This window comes from Microchirus variegatus (genome assembly GCF_963457635.1).
Source record: "Microchirus variegatus genome assembly, chromosome: 23".
NCBI lineage: Eukaryota > Metazoa > Chordata > Actinopteri > Pleuronectiformes > Soleidae > Microchirus > Microchirus variegatus.
This window is the reverse complement of record NC_139824.1, coordinates 10835253-10855351: the sequence shown is the minus strand read 5'-3', so window position 1 is coordinate 10855351 and position 20099 is coordinate 10835253. Positions and strand designations below refer to the sequence as shown.

The following is a 20099-nucleotide window of genomic DNA, read 5'->3' as shown; positions in this document are numbered from 1 at the left end:
CCCTGCACCCTACTTTCCTTATATCCTCCTCCCCCCTTTCCCTGCACCCAAGGTCCACAACCAGCATGGTTAAGATAACTGCAGACACAAGAGGGTGGGTGGTAAAGCCAGAGATGTGTGTGTGTGTGTTTGATCTTCATGTTGTGTTTAGATGTTCGAGGGGATATCCTATCACCTCTACTATTTGGTGTGGCCAGCCCCCGTGCAGTTGGTGTGTGTGGCAAGAGAAGGAGATGAAAGGAGGGACAGGGAGAGCCCCTGTTTGTGTTTTTATCACTGGTATATTTGCTCTCCTCTGTCCTTCAGAGTGACTGACTTAAGGAAACAATATTGTCAAGATTGTTTTTAGGTCACAAAGGTGCTGCTTGAGAACCTCCGACTCCCGTGTTTATGCGGATCACTTTGGTTAATGAAACATTTTAGGTAAACCGACAGGGCGAAAGGGGGAAACAAGGTATGATGTGATGGCACATTTTCCTTAATGAGTAAAACGCAGCCAGTCAGTGTTTGGACATATCGTATTATCGTTTGTTTGTTCGTGAAAACAAAGGATATCTTTTTCGCCCTGAAAACGCTTTTGTTTATTCGGAATTACATGCCGTATTTAACTGGTCGATTACTTCATTTCCCCCCATGCTGTGTCCATGTGTTGCTCAATCACGCGAAAAACAGTCAGACTCGTGTAAAGGCCGGAGCGAGTGGTCACAAAGCGGCTAAGAATGCAGGGAGCGTTTAGTTCGATTTAACATTGTTGACCTTTCTGACGACGCATTGCAACACATCTACTGTCATTTTACATTTTGTTAGCTGTGGGAGTTTTCCCCGTCTTACTGCGTTTCCTCTCTGATTCGCTGCGCAGTTGTGTTGTTGACGATGATTTCACTTGTGTTGGTTTGACTGAACCCCGAGATCATCTGGCTTATGTAATTTCGGAACATTAATGTTCAAGTTTGTTGAATAAATGCTGTCAGACATACAATCTGAAGAGAATGTCCACATGGGGATTCTCCTGGATCCCCCAGAAACTCATCTGATTCGGACGATCTCCCACTACATTCGTCATTATGTGATCAGCAAACTCAGGACCCAATTTTGCACGGTTTGTCAACACAACTATATTGAAGGATCGCTTAGTTTTTTATATTGTCTTTCACAATTATGCTCTACGGCCTGTGGAACTAACTAACCCTGTCTCGAGGGAATAGAGTAAATTGTTTTGTGTGCATAAAAAAAACATCCTTCGAAGAAAACCCGTGAGCCACCCGATACACGTATATTCACAGTGCCAAAGAGAGAAAATACTGCGCCTGATGAGTCTTATTGTCACTGGCAACATGTTGCTGCATTTTCCGACAGAGTTTCCCTTTTCCTTTTGAATTAATCAAGTCCATGCAGCTGCTGTATGCTGACACCCCACTCTGAAGATCTAATGTAATAAAGGGTTCGTACAATAGGAGCAAGTGCAACCTCATCGCTGAAGGAAGGAAAAGGAAAAACAACCTCAGAGTGCTGTTTCTCGCAAATTCATGAGGAAAATGGCACGAGCATCATTTCACAAATCAAAATTATTGTCAGAGTAAACACAATTTTTAGGAATGCAATCTTTTCCCCCTCTCCATAGGAGGCATAGTTCACCGCAGTCTCAAATCTGTGATCCATTTGGTTTGGCGCACTTCATTCTCTTCACTTGTTCTAGCCCAGTCTAGCCAGGATTTGGTTTGGCTCATCGAGCAGAGCTCAACCTTCCCAAGTACACCAACACATCACATCCTTTCTCTTTCCCTCTGTCCTACTCTCGCATTCGCCCTTTTAGCCATGCAAGTGAATACACACACATTGGTGCAGACACATGATACACAATGATAAAAACTGCATTAGGAGACTGTTCATCGGAGTTTCTGTGTTTCCTCTGTCTGTATCTGTTGTGTTTTGCTAGAACTGTTTCAAGCCGATGTTGACGAGTTCTGCCAATACTATGGGAGGAGAGATGCCAGTCTATGCTTTCCAGATTTTCAACGAAAGCAACTACAAGGCCAAGATTCCAACTACTTGGGAGATGAGAAAATAGAAGATATCAGCAGGTTTGTAGTCTGAATGTAACCATCATTTATTACATTTGATCATTTAATTGCAACAGAGTATAATTATTTTGATTGTTTGACTTTTTTTCTCAGGTTTCATTAGTTCTTAAAGGTGCATTATGTAATAAATCTAAATCAACTGGCCGTAAAATCCTCCTAATATGTCACAGAGACTCAGGAATAATGTTCATATAACAAACTGAACTCACCAACAACAACAGTACAGACAAAATATTTGCTTAAAAAAAAATATCATGTTTTGGCATGTGGCGCCACCTACCGCCTTCTACCAATCATTGCAGTCAGTAGAGTCTCAGCTGCCGAGCAACCACGGGTTGCCAGTTACGTCAGAAAACGAAACCTAAAAGACCTCTGTATTTTGAATTTGTATGTAGTTACTGTTTTTGGCCACATTCTTACATATGGCACCTTTAAAAGTTGAAATTCATTTCATTGTTCTGCGAAACAGAAGCATGAGTCATATGTTCTGAGGTTCACTGGTCAATTTTGACAACAATATGGGTCTAATCCTTTAGTTTCTTGCTCACGTTATGAAAATGTTTATCCTGCATCATTTTGTTCGATTTACTCGGTGCAAAAGGTCCGTACATCACAGAGGGCTTTGCCCTTTTGTCTATTTTGTTGGAGGAGAGCGATCATCATGTTTTTCCTGAGGCAAGAAGGTCAAGTAGCATTTGCACCTAAAAACCAGAAGCTGACATCCTGTCATATACTGTACCTTCCATTAGTTACAGAGTTGTGGCTTCCTAGGGTTTTTATTCTGCCTTGAGAGGTTTACCCAGGGAATGGCACTTTTCCACAATACAGTTCTAGCTCTTCTCGGCTCTACTCGACTCATTACTTCAGTGGCCGGCAGTCTGTTGACATCACATTTTAGTATCGGCTCAGCTCGCTTGGAAAAACTCACCAGAGCACGTACTAAAAAAAGGCACCAGGTACCAGGTACTATCCCTAATGGAAAAGCAAAAAACAACAAGTTCAATTGAGTCGAGCCGAGAAGTGCTAGAACTGTATAATGGAAAAAGCATCATAAATGATAGTGAGTCAGATATCTAACAAAAGCTTGTATGTTTGAATACAGATGGAAAGACGGGTTCTTGAAATATACTAATCTGTTGATGAATATCATAGCCTGGTCACGCATCTAAGGTTCAGTGACATCAAATGGGAAAACTGGAAAATGAGACAAAGTTAGAACTTCTCCACGCTCTTTTCACTTTCCCAAGTGTAAGTGGATTATTCACCACCGCTGTCTGTCTCTGATCCTCTCTATCTTCCTTGTTACCCAGGAAACACAAACACAACTGCTACTGTGTCCAGGAGGTGTTGAGCGGTCTGAGGCAGCCGGTGGCCGTGGTGCACTGTGGGGATGGATCCCAGCGGCTCTTTGTCCTGGAGAGAGAGGGAACAGTCAGGATACTCAACCATGACCTTGAGCTAATCAAGGAGCCCTTCTTGGACATTCACAAGCTGGTGCAGAGCGGTCTGAAGGTAGGAATAGGCTTAAAAGAAATTGAATTTTTTTTTGTGATACATTTTTTCTCGAGTCGGGGGGAAGAATTCAGCAGAGCCTCAACACTTCACAAAGCAACTGTTTGCACCTATGTAAACGTGTGAGGAACATCTCCGGCCAAGACAAATCTCTTGAAAGGGGTGCCTGCTCACTATTAGCATTCAATTATGTAATTACACCCAAACCAGCGGTCATTCATCAAATCTGATCGCAGCTAATCATTGTTATTATCTGCTAATTAACTGTATGTACAGCACACAGTGTGCTCGTTGCTAATTTTCTGCCAATTTTCACAAGATGGGCTAATGGCTTTCTTAATCTTTCCCATATTGTCCCTTTTAAGGGTTCTAATATCACTGGTGAGTTACTCAACACTCTAAACAGAGACAAACTCGCTGCCCCAGGATGACAGTTAAACAACTGTGTCCCAGTATGAGATTACAGCCTTGTCTAAACTCCTAATTCACTTCAGCAAAACATTTTGTATATCTTCCTGTCCTCTCTTGCTCTGTTGCTGTAAAATAATGGGAGGGAGCTATTTGTTGTGATTATGACTCAAAATAGCAATGGTGTCACATGTGCCTTGTCTGCTGGACCCCCCTACATGATAGGATGTCCACTCTTAGAAGATATACTGTATAATAGGGGTGGGAATGGGTGAAGCTAAACAGGAAGTAAGTAATATTGAACAGCCACCAGGGGGCAACTTTGTTGGTTACAAAAACAATTCCATTTCTGTGTCTCACTTGATTTATAGCATCAGTAAACATTTTCTGTAGAAGTTAATGGTCTCAATTACAAGTTTCAGGTCTTCAATACAAAAAGTCAATTCTGTAAATTATGTTCCCATTTAAATGCAAATAGACAACAATAAGTAGCATGTTTGTAGGTGATGTTTGTGAATTTCTGCTCGCAAAACGTCAATGTGGCACTCGTCAAATCACAAAAGTTTTTATGGGTGACATCACAACCAGTTTCCACTTTTATTTAGTTTTGCAGCTCCTTGAAAGAAAGATAACTAGGCCAAATCGAAAATACATCCTTTCTCAGTTTCAGATTTTTGGAAATTGTTACATCACTTGTGTTATGGAGAAGGTGGATTTTCATTTATGTGTTTTGGTGTGGTGTTGGTTCTTAAAATATCTTATTTATGACTTTGGAAATACTGCAATACTATGTAATATGTTTTTTTTAATATGATGTACTGTAACTCCTCTAATTCTCTCTGGAAATTGCAGTTGCAAAGATGTTGCAATCTCTGCAGTAGCACGAGCTTAATGTTTATTTTTAAAAAATCCAGAATCCATTACTGGATCTCAGCTTTTCAATTTGAAAATTTGTTTAGGAATCGTTTAGATGACACGGAGAGATGGGGTGGCAGGGATGTTTAGGAGGCACACTTCCAGACAGGAAGTTTATCTACCGTGCATGCCTCCTGCTCCTCCAATGACGAGACCCTTTGCTTACGAGGAGTCAAACGGAGCATTTGAATGTGCAACTTCCACTTGCAGGACGCTGTCCCTTGCTCTGTTCATCTTATCCTCTTCGATCCAAACTGGTTGTAGATAAAGTCATCGTGACAATTAGATGTGTCTCGTTCCCCCCCTCTGGCCCCGGGAGTCCTATTCTATGATGTTGGCTCCGAGCCACAGCGGGTGGACAGGATCAGGGGAGGGCTGAGGTGTTTACTGGCAGCATCAACAGGATGGAGATGCCTTTATACAAAGGGAGGAACTCAGGCACCCAGGAGACGGGGCAGATAACAGGTTTATCATCAGCCACATGCACATGCTTTGATTGTAATGTTCTGCGTTTCCTCTTGCTCTTCTATCCCCCTCCTTCCATGGACCACCCCCCCCCCCCCCCTTGGTGCCAATTAAGCTGAATTGCACAGAAACAATGCTGTGCTGCGGTGGTTGTGGGCTCCGAGCTGCACTGTGGGTGTTCTTCTGCTGAAATTCAATCTGTGTTCTCCAGTCCCCCCCACCACCACCACTACCACCACTACACACAAACACACACACACACACACAGATTGTCATAGTGGTCTCTGCAGCACTGTACATTCACAAACATATGGTTGTGTCACACGATAGCACTCAAACTTAATGTATGTAGCAGAGTTTATCAGTTCCTAATGAAATGTGCATGAAACTGGACTCATTCCCAAAAAATATGTATGTCATATGTTGGCTGTGCTCACGTATTAGCCTCCAATCATATATTTCCCTGTGAAAACAAATTAATTAAAGCATGTTGTTCTTTCTGTCTGTGCCGCCGCACTGTCAGTGTCATCCGAGACTTGCGGCTGCTCCCATACCGACTAAAATAAGTAACCTTACTCATCCTCACTATTTACTCTGATTAGGAGCTGAGGTGGGGGTCAAACGCATGTTGATCTCACCGTTATTTTCCTGAGAAGATCAATGTCTGTTTATGAAAGCTGACAGGCTTACAGACGTCTAACCCCCCCCTTACTATGCCTCAGATTAATGGTGTCATGATATGCTGAAAAATAGATACATTGATATATTGTGAATTATTTTGACTGCCTCAGCCGATGGATTACTGTAGATCTTATTCTTGGTTGGTTCGACAATCACACAGGAGGTGTGTGTGTGTGTGTGTGTGTGTGTGTGCCATGGACATTGTCTTTCTCCAGTCCAACTTGTGTGGAATGGCATTTCGCTGTCGAAATGCCCTACGAGCCAAAGAGGAAGGATCAAAAAGTTCAGGGTAACAATGCACGAGCCAGCACATGCTCTCTCTCCCTCCAGAACTAAAAAAAAGACAGCTGTCCCTGCAGAAATGGAAATCATAGCATTGTGTGTGTCACTGCCACTGCCTCTGCCACTCAGACCGGGTCAGCACACTTTCTATGGAATGACTCCAGTGATGTTGGATGTTGTCAGGGCCAAAGCTGAAGCCCCAGAGAGGAGACATGGAGGGAAAAGTGGAATGCAGAGGCAGGTGTTTGTTGAATGATGGAGAGGTAATATCTCAAGAGATTCACTGAGAAGATGTTACAAGAGGAAACAGGCAAGCACTATAACCAGCAACATAAGCCGAGCTCTCAGTTGAGGGCAAAGACCATGTTATAACAGACAGTCTGATGCATCTCCGTGAGTCTTATGACTCTGCTGAAGGAGATGTGATTATTAGGAGTAAAGTCGATATTGGTGGTCCTGAATCTCAGCCTCTATGAGTCTGTGGTTTCTGAACCCACTCCCTGTGATGGGTTTATGTTGGTTAACGTGGGTCACTGCAGAAACCTGGATCCATGCGTCTGTAGGTGAGACGGTGAATTTGTCTTCCAAAGATAAAACTGCACAACCACCTCAACACGCAGCTGTAAAAATGTTCACTTCAATGATCTGACTTCTAGTCGTACTCGTACATTTTTGTGCTTAGAAATGTTGCCATTTGGGGTTGGATTTATTTGTCAACTTTTCACTTTATATTCAGATTTATAGAACCCCCCCCGTGGCTTATCATGCAGGCCTCTGTTGATGCTCATTGGTACTTCAAGTACATTCCTTCGCAAATAGTCATCTCTTTTGAGTCTGCATGTGGCCTGTGCTGGGTCTGTAGATGGAAGCGATAAAGATCTCTTTACAATAAATTGAAATAAAATAACACACACTACACGTATCCAGATCAGATCCTGCTACTATTACTATTCACTCATTTGAGATGGAACTACCTGAAGAGCAAGACTTGTGTGATGACTTTTCTGCATGATGATGATTTTTGTCTTTGTATGACTAAGTCAGTAAGACCTAAAACAAATCAAGTTGTTTGGGAGGGATACACTCTCACAGGGACCTTTTTTTAATATATACATATATATATATAAACATTCTTCACACCTGAGCCCAGCATTGAGTTTATTATTTGTCAGGAAGAAATAGCGAGGCAGAGGACAGCATAAATAAAGGGCAGGCATGGCTTGCTTGTCCAGGGAATGAAATGCTCGAGCTGATTATTACAGCTAACTATGATGGGAGGACCACCAGGGTAGTGACAACTGATGTAGCTGCCTCCGGGGTGAGACAAAGGTTTACATATTACACAAGCAATTTAGATGTTTTCTAAACATGTTGCCAAGACAGTGGGAGTTGGCAGCTTCTTCCTTGTTTAGGTTTCCTTTTTTTTTTTTTTTTCTCTTTTACACTGCTTCCCCCCCACCCCCCAACCCCCAACCCCAAGCCTTGCATTTTGCATGGGTTCTGTGTAAACCGGGGGAAAGAGCGAGGGGACAGGGAGCAAAAAGCATGGACTGAAGTACTCTGCACTTTTGTGCTCTCTATGAACTGTGAGTGAGCTAATAAATTCTTTCAGCCACTCAGCGCAGCATTCACGGATATCCCCCAAAGATTACACACACAAATCACTGCACAATGGAGGCCACCGGGAGGGCCTGGGCGTCACAGGGGCCCCGACCCTGAGCACAAGCGCACATAACTAGGCTGCGGAGAAGACTAAGGCAAAGGCAGGGGGGTTGTAGAGGAGGTGCAGTTTTACCCGGAGTCAAATGCTTTATAATGGTCGGTAATGGTATATTCAGGGAGGGCTGGCGAAGGTGTGAAGAGAAACAGGCGAGGGTAGAAAAAAGAAAGAATGAGAGAATAGCAGGGGTGTGAAAGGGAATGTGATGGATAAATAAAAAAAGGGATTAGAGAGATTGAAGAATTTAAGTGGGTGGGGGAGACGATGGGTGTGTAGGGATTGCATGTAGTGGTCTTGGTGATGATGAAGATGACCGAGGAGAGAGAGGGGGGGGGGGCGATTCCAACCCCACACACAGCCAAGCAGAAGCCAAGCGGGGACATAATTAACTCCTGGATCTTTTGTGTTTCTCATCTGACTGCAGGGTGGAGATGAAAGGGGCCTGCTAAGCCTGGCATTCCACCCCAATTACAAGAAGAATGGCAAGCTCTACGTCTCCTACACCACCAACCAGGAGCGCTGGGCCATCGGACCGCACGACCACATTCTCCGCGTGGTCGAATACACCGTTTCAAGGTAACGGGGAGACGTGCGCGGGTGCGTGCGCGTACCTCTACTCTACCTTACACTCTGAGAAATAAGGGTTTCCAAAAGGGTTCTTCTGAGGTTCTACCTGGAACCATTTGCTTCTGAAAAACCCTTTCCCTGAAGAAAGGGTTTTGCAATGGTAACACTAATGGTTCCAGTAAGAACCAGAGGTAAACCCCTTTCCTGAATAAAGGGTTTTAAAAGGGTTCTTTTTGGAACCCTCCAAAGGGGTTCTCCTATGAGGACAAGCCGAAGAACCTTATATGGTTCTACTTCACTTTTATTTCTAAGAGTGTACATGGGTTCCACTGTGCATGAAAGAACACATAAACTTCAACTGCCTCACTCAGCCTGAACTACATAGGGAAAACATCAAATTGTGATTTTTCTGACAGATACTGCAGTGGTGACTTGATTTGCGATTTTGTTGAGTCAAGGTTCGGTTCAATAATGACTGTGCAATAGATTTAAAATGTGATGGAACATAACCACACATGTATGAAGGCGAGTGCAAATTCTCACAATCAGCTTTTCACTACATTTTCCTTAATCTACTCATTGCTGAATCGGGGAAAGCGTAAAAAAAGCGTAAACACTGATTACAGAGTACTAGAGGGATTGATATTATCGACTATTTAAAGGAACAACATTGTTAATCACAGTAAATATGAACCCTACAAGGGCACTCTGGGTAATTTTCAAAAGATGCAATGAAAATAATTTTAGTCTTACAGGGATTTAGACTCTATCTCAGCAAACCTAACTCTCCATGTTGTAGCTGTTCACTTGCAACACTAAGATTGATGACAGCACTATTTTACCTTGCGCTGTCATAACACCTTACACACCCTTCACAATGACCTGTGATTAAGAGAACAATCTTTTCACCTAAATGCGTTTAAGTGTCGCATTTTAATTTGCATAATGGCAATTGTGTAATCTATACTTAATTATAGTCTTGGCAATGCAGTCTTTGCGACTGCAGTGTATAGTCCTTAATTTGAGGGTCCAAAAATGTGCAACGACAGTTAAAGTATTTGATGGTAGTTTGGAGAACGTTCTGGCACGCAGCGGCATTTTTAAAAATTGCAGACTACCCAAAATAAAACATCATGAAATATTCGCTGCTGATTCTCTGAAGCCAAATCCTCACTTTGCTCAAAGAATTGTGCAACATTTTGAAGCCTGTGTTACATCTTTTTTCGAGTTCCACCCACTGTCTTATTCGCTGTAATGAGGCAATTGTAATGAGGCAATGTATTAAAGTCGGACTGAAAGTCTCCAGACAACAGTTTTTAAACTCATTAAATGTTGCAGCTTTTTGTTATTTACGGTATTATTTTACCCACCAACACATTTTTATTCTGCAAAAGTAAGCAAAGTGTGTGGTTATTTATGAAACCCTGGATTTCAAACCACTTATCATTTCTTGGCTGGCTTTTATCCCAGTTTTAGGGACTTCACCTGGACCAAATGACATTATTTCATGCTTTCCTCAGGAAAAACCCAAACCAAGTGGACACCAGGACAGTCCGGATGCTAATGGAGGTAGCAGAGCTGCACAGGAAGCACCTCGGAGGCCAACTGCTGTTCGGCCCTGATGGCCTCTTGCACATCATCCTGGGAGACGGTATGATCACCCTCGATGACATGGAGGAAATGGACGGACTCAGGTGAGATCCTCGTCGGAGTTATAAATTATGGATTCACTTTTGAGCTTGTTCCATCCTGAAGGTGTTTGTTTGTGTGTGTTTTTGAATGCAGTGATTTCACAGGGTCTGTCCTGAGGGTGGATGTGGACACAGACTGTTGCACGTCACCGTATTCCATACCACGGAACAACCCGTACTTCAACAGCACCAACCAGCCGCCTGAAATATTTGCTCACGGATTACATGACCCAGGCAGGTGAGTAAAAAACCTAAGCAACGTCATACAGCTGCAAAAAAAACCAAATACCATTATCTTCAAAACCCTTTAAAGTACAATAACTTTAATTGACTTTTCCGTAGGTGTGCAGTGGATCGGCTTCAGACAGACAATGGAAGTCTCCTGATCTGTACAGATGCCAGTGGCAGAAACACATCATCGGGAAGAATACTGGAAATCACGAAGGGGAAAGATTATGGTGAGTTGAAATTCAAATGCCATTTTTTTCCAAAAAGGAATCGCAAGTTCAAAGGAGGAACTTTTGCGATGTTGATGTCGCTCTTGATAAAAACAGCTGAGTTCAATCTTTGCCTGCGTTTTTTTTTTTTTTTGTTTGATGGCGGCACTAAATCTTAGGAAAGAACATGGAAATATTTACCCGCTTGGAGAGCATTTTATATTTATTCCCCGCTAAAATTGACATGTTTTCACAAATGTCTATCATTTTGGAGGAACATGGTGTTTTTGGCAACGCGTTTTTTGGAGCTGAGCGAAGAGACAGTCAAGGTTAAATGTAAAAATGATGTGATCTTGTAAGATTCCCCCCCCTTGTGGAGATCCAATTTGCCAGTGGAATGCGAGAGTTTGTCCACAAGTATGATTTAAAGCTGTCAACATCTGTCACTGTTGACATGATGGTTTAGCATTGTTGAAAACACAGCTGAGAGAGGCTGATTTCTTCCCACGGTGAGAAAATAATCAATAACACTAGAGCCTTGACAGTGTTTTGCCTACTTATGTTCACAAAGAAAACAAATTAGTGCTATTTGTTCCAAATTAGACTGCGCTGGTTATCTTTTTTTTTTTTCACGCAGTGAGTTACTTTGGCAACCCCGAATTAATCTGTCAACCTTGATCTCATCAACCTTGATCTCTCGCTCTATCGCAGTGTGCTGGTTTGTGTCACAGTCCACCTCTCACTTACCCAAAATGCCAAAGTGATTACAGTGGGGAAATGAGCACATCAAGGCTCGGATCGTAAAATGTTTTAAAGGCAGAAAAACCTCCACTCATGTTCTCCCTCGCCGTGACGATCGTCGTATGCGCGTGTCCTCGCAGCACACTTGTGAATTACAAGTCTCAAGATGTCTTTGTATAAAATTTGATATCGCTATTTGGGTCTTGAAGTGAAGAAGTCTTTGTTTGAAAATGTGATTTAGTTTCTATTTTGAAAGTGAGTGTCTCTAATAGGAAGCATGCAAGCACTAAATTTGATGATTCCTGGAAAGTAAGAAAAAATAAAAAAATGAAATAAACATCTTTTTGATATTAGCACAAACAAAACAACTCTGAAAAAAATAATTTTTATCAGACATAAGCTGTTAATAACAGCCACTGAACAAAGCAGTTGAGGAAATCTCGGGATTAATGAGATGGAATATTGTAGGACAAAACTCTTTTCTAGTACACTCTTAGGTTCCTTCTACAAGGGCTGAGGTTCTACATGGAACAATTTACTTCTGAAAAACCCTTTCCCAAATAAATGGTTTTTCAAGGGTTTTTGGTAACATTATTTTTATTTATTTTTTATCCAGAGAACCCTTTAAAACCCCTTTCCTGAATAAAGGGTCTGGATGGAACCCTCCAAAAGGTTTCCAGGTGGAACCTTTATAAAAAGGTTCTACTTGGAGCAAAAAGGGTTCTCCTATGAGGACAAGCCGAAGAACCTTATATGGTCCTTCTGAGCACTTTTATTCACTATATATTTATTCACCATCACTATATGTATGGGTGGCAATCAGCAGGATAATAAGGAGAGTCTAAATCAGGTCTTTCCATTCTTGTTCTCCAGAAAATGAACCATCTGTGTATGACCTGCAGTCCAGTGGAGGGGCACCGCCTGTGGGAGGCTTCATCTACAGGGGCTGCCAGTCACGAAGACTGTACGGCAGTTATGTGTTTGGAGATAAAACTGGGTACGTATGAAAAAAGCAGGAGACGGCTGAACAACACAGAACAATAATGGCACTGCAGGATGTTGTGAAATCTTTATGAGACAGCTGGGCTCTGCTTCTTGCATTTTGATTCAATGTACGAGCTTCATCTAGTGGCTAAAGGAGTTCTGCTTCACTTGATTATCAGAGACATTTTTTTTTTTTTTTTTTTTTTGGATCAACATGACTCGTCCCCTCTTTCCCCACAATGAGAAATACACCCCCGCATGCCAAAGTAAACACTTAGTTCCACACACGTGTTTGAAACATGTTTGTTTTCAATGTGTGGTCGGTTAATTTTGTACCTCATTACAATTTGGGGGTATATTGTTTTGGCTGAGCGGAGGCTCCAGCATGATGTTTGTTTTGAAACCGAAAGCTGAGGTCTTAAATACCACCATTTACAACACGAGGTACAAAAAGAAGATGGGTCAATGAACCGCGTTTGCGAAAAGTGGAAGCCGTCCTCGCTCGACTCTGAGGAGGTCGACGCAGCTGCAAATAAAAAGTCTTATGCTTCTTACACAGATTTAGAAAAATAAGAAATGTGCATATCATTCGACCCTAAAGACCCTGCTCTGTGTGTTTTGTTTGTCCCAGGAACCTAAGGATCCTGCAGAAGTCGACATTGTCAACATCAGCAAGTGACGAACAGTGGCAGGAAAAAGCTCTGTGTCTGGGCTCGGCCGGCTCCTGCGGCTCTATGCTGGTGGGACACATCTTGGGTTTCGGAGAGGATGAATTAGGTCAGTAGGGCAGTGATAAGAAACGTACACTGTAACACTGTGACTTCCATTGTTCTTGTGTTTTGAGAAAATTGAGCATATGGCCAACAGGAGCTGACATTCAAATCCACAGGGGAAACCTGGTTGACTTAACCTCTATGGCACATTTCCAACAGGATATTAAATAGTTTATACATCCTAAGGGATTAATTGTCATTTCCATAAGATTGTATTGATATCCCACTAATAATATCGGGCCACCTACGACGCACTGCTTTGCCTGCAGCATTAAGATAAGACATGGTGAACTGAGATGTGTATTAGGTTGAACCCCCCCCCCCCTCCCCCACCAGACACTCACTTATTATCCATCAGCTCTGGTGTTTTTTTCATTTTAATGAACACATGATGTGCCATAAGAAATGTTTCATCCAGTTCTATTTTTTTCTAGATCTTGTACTTATTATTTAATGACACTTTGCAAGTGGTGCGAGATTAACGGATGGGGCCAGGAGTGTGTCCCCAAAATACGGGCCCCACAAGACACATGTTTACAATTTGTCCCCTGATGGAATTTTCTCGCAGGCTTGTTCCTCATTAAATGATCTGCCTGGTTCCCAGTCATGAGTATCCAATTGTCCCATTAAAGTCTTTCTTAAAGTCCTTTGGCAAGCGCGGCGTTTGCAGAAGCTCGAGCACATACACTTTACGCTTCTTCTCATCTCGTTTTTGTGCTTTTCGTGCACATGAATCGCACAGATGTGCAGAGTAAGCACAAGGACATGTTCTGCTAATTGTGTTGAATGTAAAACGCAAATTGCACAGATGGGTTTTTCTGACGCGACTGTTCTTTTCAGGTGAAGTCTACATTCTGGCAAGCAGTAAAACCATGGCTCAGTCACACAGTGGGAAACTCTACAAGCTTGTGGATCCCAAAAGGTACAATCAACAAATAGTGTTTTGTTTGGGGTGAGGGGGTTGTTTCTCACGTTTTTCAAATGTAGTGATATATAGTCAAGTAGTAGAACTTACACATGCCATTAAATGAGACATGTTTTCTGTCTGAAGACCTGTCTCCTCCCCACACCTTTAACACATCACTGCGACCAGAACCTTTATGTCCTTCAACAAGTCATCACATCACCACCTGCCTGGCCAAAACGAAAGTCAGTAATGTTCACTTTAGTGAACGACCATTTCCTGCTGGTTATTGTCAGAGCATTTGACAGCAAGGCTTATTCTGCTGAGAGTATGGAAAATACAAAAGCACCTGTTGTCAAGTGACCTCCTCTTCTTCTGTTTGAGCAGATGTCAAAACGTGCACGTGTTTCGCACATTTTGTTCATCATCATATGAGTTGAGTCATATTAGTTGATGTGTAACGACTGGAATGTGTGCGTGAGTGCAACTTCGCAACTCAATTGTGTGTGTGTGTGTGTCACCGTGTCATAATAACACCATGCATCACGCTATTAGAAATCGTTCCCACACAGCGATGGATCTTTAAACTGCTTGTGCAAAAGCCAAGTGCATGTAAAAAAAAAAAAAAAAAAACATTAAAAAAAATATGCAGACGTTCATCCCACACGATACAGATGAGAGTGCATGCCTTTTTCTGTCTGATAGCTTATCCTGGGAGTAAGGAATCGAGTGCAAACACACTGGAAGCAGCCACTTGCAGAGCACCACCCATATCTTTAAATTGAAACTTTTCTTCTCTGAGGTTGAGAGAGTAAGATCCTGCAGGGTTAGGGTCAGGTCCAACTTTAAACTCAGCAATTGCACAGGAAAAAAAAAGTCCCAAATGAACAATATCTCTTTAGGCCAGTTTAGATTTGATTAAGAGAGGTAGATAGAGTAAAAGAAAGTCGACCCATAGGGAGTGAATTTGCATGCCTCTGAATAATAATAGAAACATAGCCACAGCTGATTATTCCTGGGTGACGACAGTGCCACCCAGGCATTAGCGCAATTAATTACGCCACAGATGTTTCAAAGGGGCCCGAGTGGCTCACTCCATATTTATGTTTTCTGGCACAGCTATTAGATGCATTTTCTCGCAAAAAAAGAACAATTCTTTCCACCATCAGCTGGACTTGTTTAGTCTGCGTTGGACCCTGTGGTGTTGGATTCTTGACTCCCAATACGTTCTGGCTTCGTTATTAGGATCTTGTTACCGGGAGAATGGAGAGAGGGGGGGTGGGGGGTGACAAGGGAGAGTAAATGGGGTAGCTAACGTGTCTGACCTCAGCGCGTTATCAAGTCTGGTGGTCCTTCCCCCGTTTCTTTTTTTTCTCTTCCTTACTACAGGGACATCTGGAGGTTTTGTTTTAGAGTATGGTGGTTTCTGTGGTCCGGTATAGCATCTAGTGCTGTGTTTTGATCGACTGTGTTTGGGAACACAGAGGAACTGTTAGGGAGAGCGGTAAAGGCTTACAGGGAAACATCAGCCATAAAATCCTTCAGCAGTGTTTGTGTAAACACGTCCTGACCAGATGACTTCATTTCTAGGTATTTGTTTGTCAGTTGGAGTACCCCTCCAATAATAAATAGGCCACCATGCATTTTGAAACATGCTGAATGTGTGTGGTGTGAGGTTGTATAAAAGAGAGACCCAGACAGACAGAAAGCAAGACCGCTCGTATTTGCGCTTTTACTGTGGGATAGAAATACATCCACTTATTTTAACTCAATATAATGACCTTAAGATGTGTTTTTGACAGTTGACAGAAAAATGCTCGATTCTCTTCTATCGAGCGTGAAAAAACAAAAAATCATGATCAGTCCTACGCATAATGCTTTATCTTAGGAAAGACAAGCTCCCACAGGAGTGCCACAAGGCTGAATGCTGGGCCCCATCTCTCTCTATTATTCACCATTTCATTGTTTCCATGTATCCACTTGTATGTTCTCACACCACTTTTTTTTTTTAACAATCTATATTCCTTCACCAGCCTGAAGCAGTCGCCCTCAAACGGAGTCAAACTTCAGTGTGATTGTGATTGCGAAGTATGTAGACGTTAGATAACATAATTATTTATAATGTGAGAGCATTATACAAATAATGCTGCCTTGTGCCTGCATTGTATATATAATACACCATGGGAGCCATATCATGTCGTTACATGTTTATAATGTCGCAAAACAACATTTGTTTCCCCCTGGCAGTAGCTTGATAGCTATATATATGTATATACGTATATATTTATATATACGTATATATATAAAGTAGGACTTCCTGCTGATTTCTGGTACAAAATGCTATTTGCTAAACTGTTGTTTCAGCCCTTCTCCACAAAAGGAGTGAGTGGAAGTGGTGGCTGCATTACGATGGGGTTTTTCTTTCAATTCTTTAAAGGTGCCAAAAAACAGTTACTACATTCGAATTCAAAATACTGAGGTCTTTTAGGTTTCGTTTTTTTAACGTAACTGGCAACCCGTGGTTGCTCGGCAGCTGAGACTCTACTGACTGCAACGATTGGTAGACGGCGGTAGGTGGCGCCACATGCCAAAACATGATTTCAAAACATAAACATGAGTTCAGTTTGTTATACGAATATTATTCCTGAGTCTCTGTGACATATTAGGAGGATTTTATGGCCAGTTGCTTTAGATTTATTACATAATGCACCTTTAAGTTGACAGTGTATTGGCCTAATTTGCCCAGTGTTTTTGTTATTGCTGTATTATTCGTCTGTGTACTGGCATCTTCTATTATTTCTGGGTTTAAGCCGGGTTAGGTACTGTGGCACATTTGCAGTCCAGCTTAAGTCTGACTCTTGTCCGGCTGAATGTGTATATGCAATCGTAATTATACTCCTACATCTTGTATTTTGAAATTTTTCTTTTTTCTTTTTTCTAATGTCATGCAAACGTGCTAATTGGACTTTAAAAGACACTTAAAATCATTAAATTTAAAATTTACATTTTTATTTTTTCTTAGCCATGGAAGTCATAGATCACAGGATGTACAGGAGGAGAGTGTGGGTGCTGGTTTGTAGATATATTTATCTGAGTGTGTGCCTCTCTGTCTTACTGTGTGGGAGGTGGGTACACGCGAACATGCACATCTGTGAGCCCGTGTGAGTGTGTGGTGTGCGAGCTCCCAGCACGCTGCAGAAAAAGCCTTTTCTTTATTTTCCTATCCCTCTTAAATCTTCCTACATCTCTGCTGTGGTCCTCCCCTTGACAAAGCTGCTTGCCAGTCCCATTGAATAGCCCTGGCTCCTACAATACACAGTAAATTTCTTGCACAATTAAAACAGGGAATGAACCTACAAAAGAAGCCCCCAAACAATGGAGTCAGATGACAAAACAGCAAAAGAGACCACACTGGGCCGTTTGATTAAGCCATTGTTGGTGTGCACAATGTACACCACTCCACAGCCCTTTTCTCACATATACCTCACGTCAATCAAATAGGCCCTGCGAGCCAACAAGCTAAACACACGGAGAGAGAGAAAGAGTGAAGCAGAGAGACATAATAATCAGATAGATCGGGGAACAAACTCGAAGCAGAGGATCCACACTGCTCTGACAGCACAGACCAGAGTGGATGTCAGTGTAAACACGTGTGAACATTTAGCTTTACCCACATCAATCTTTGTCTTACGTTAACAGTCATTCTTCGACTCATATGCTCGGCCGACTTTCTTTCTTTATCCTTGTTTCAATCACGGCACATCTGCGGTTTTATTTATCTGATTTTTGTCCTTGTCATCGTCTCGCTCTCTGTCAGCGTAAGTGCCTCGTGTGTGTGTGTGTGTGTGAAGCTCCGCCGCGCTTCTCCCACTCCCTCACTCCCTCACACATGCACCACCCCTCCCAAAGTTGATGAATTCCCACAGTGGCTGTTGACCCAGCTGCCTTTGTCAAGTGGCGCTACCGGCAGGTGCTGTTTTCACAGCCACCCTGGCAGTCGTACAAACTGTTTAGTAGCACTGGTGACCCCTGCCTACTATTAACAGTGTTAGCTACAGACCCCCTCCAATCCTCCAGGGACTCTTACTCTTTCTTACTCTCCCTCTCTTTCTTTCTGTTTGCTTCCCTTCTTCGCTCTTTTTTTTTTTTTTTTTTTTAACTACATGCAGCCTGCAGCAACAAAAGCCAGTATGGATGGAGTCTGGAGGTGGGTGCTGATGGGAGCATGGGAATCAACACCCCCCACCACACTCAGCCTCCATCCTTCATATTTAAAGCAACTTTAATGCACACACAGTCACAGTATTGTGTGCGTATCTGTCAGAGAAGTGTCAGCACTATTTTAAAAGTTATCGTTGCATGATACTAAATCAAGTATCTTGCACGGTCAAGAGTTGACACACGTATAAAACTGATTCTAATATCACCCTTTCTGGTTAATGTAACCTCCAGATGAGGCCTTGTTTACGTCTATCTATCACTATTCACACAAACATACACATCGACAAATGTGTGTGGCCTCTGTGGGCAACAGGCAGCAAACACCACTTCACATTTGAACTTAATTACACGCCCACTGTATTATTTCCAGATTTGTCGAGCGTGATAAATAATAATTTTGTTGCAGCCCCATTTGCCGCTGTGCGTGTCTGGATGTTTGTGTTAATCAAAAGATCACAACATGGCTGTGTTGTTCAGACTTTATGCACATGGCGTAGAGATGTGTGAGATGGTGTTTATATCAGCGGAGGCCCTGTGTTATCCCTTTGCCTTGCTTTGTTCAAGTGGCATTTACTGGTATTAACTCTCAGTCAACCAAATCGATATCTTCATGCAGTATCATACCAAGGTTGTGTGAAAACCGAATGTCATCTTCAGCCAGCAGTTTGAAGATACCAGATGCCCTGAAGGACCATTCACAGCCACCTCAAATTCAAATAATTCATTCTTTTGCGACAGTGTGATTTCAGGGTCTGCACCCACTTACTCCACCGCATCCTTAAAGGCTTACGCTCCCTCATCCACCGCTGTGTGACTCCCAGTTATGTTGGACTGTTCTCATTCGGTGGTGGAACGCGATGCCAAATGCTATCAAAGCAGCGTCGCCACTCTCAGCGTTAAGGAAACACATTTTTCTGTACGAAAAAACCCCACAGAATATTGACCAAACCCAACACAGGGAGATGATGCAAGGTCCTTGTTTTCCGAGCAGATCAGGAACATGGGTCTTTTTGCTGCAAGGCAACATCGCTGCATCAATAGAGCAACAAAAAATAACAGAATAGCCACTATTTTACGCTATGTTTTACATAAAGAAATTGGTGATGGCTTTCACTGCACATATTTGCATATACTGTATGGCAAAGTGAATTTGCTATGACTGACTGAACCCTGCACCCCAAAAAGAAATAATTCCATTTTTGTTGTCCTGCCTTCGACCACTACACTCTTAGAAATAAAAGTGCTAAGTAGAACCATATAAGGTTCTTTGGCTTGTCCTCATAGAAGAACCCTTTTCCAGGGTTCCAGGTGGAACCTTTATAGAAGGTTTCTACCTGGAACTCTTTTGGAGGGTTCTACCAAGAACCCTTTTAAAACCTTTTATTCAAGAAAGGGGTTTTAAATAGTTCCCTGGATCAAAATGGTTCTTACTGGAACCATTAGTGTAACCAAGTACCCTTTTCAGAAGCGAATGATTCCAGGTAGAACCTCCGCCCTTGTAGAAGGACCCTTTTGGAACCCTTATTTCTAAGAATGTAGGAAAATACAGAAAACCATCAGACTGCTTGATTCGCATACTCACTTCCCTTTCTTCCCTTTTCCCCAACTATTAGGCCTCATGCCCTAAGGAGTGCCAGCGTCAGGTGGAGCCTCCGGAGCTGCTGATGACAGCTTGTTCCAGACACTGTAAGAACGGACATTGCACTCCTACTGGCAA

At 42.4% G+C, this 20099-nt stretch overlaps 1 protein-coding gene across 1 annotated transcript in view; it reads left to right on the top strand.

Moving 5' to 3' along the window:
- hhip (hedgehog interacting protein) overlaps window positions 1–20099 on the top strand; it is a gene marked incomplete at both ends in the record, with an annotated part of 50031 nt that overhangs the window by 7232 nt on the left and 22700 nt on the right. The window contains 11 exon segments of the mRNA XM_083909372.1: window positions 1937–2081; window positions 3392–3593; window positions 8489–8640; window positions 10152–10325; window positions 10417–10560; window positions 10665–10780; window positions 12374–12497; window positions 13116–13261; window positions 14098–14179; window positions 19996–20000; window positions 20003–20095. Coding sequence (XP_083765498.1) covers window positions 1937–2081; window positions 3392–3593; window positions 8489–8640; window positions 10152–10325; window positions 10417–10560; window positions 10665–10780; window positions 12374–12497; window positions 13116–13261; window positions 14098–14179; window positions 19996–20000; window positions 20003–20095 — 1383 coding nt within the window.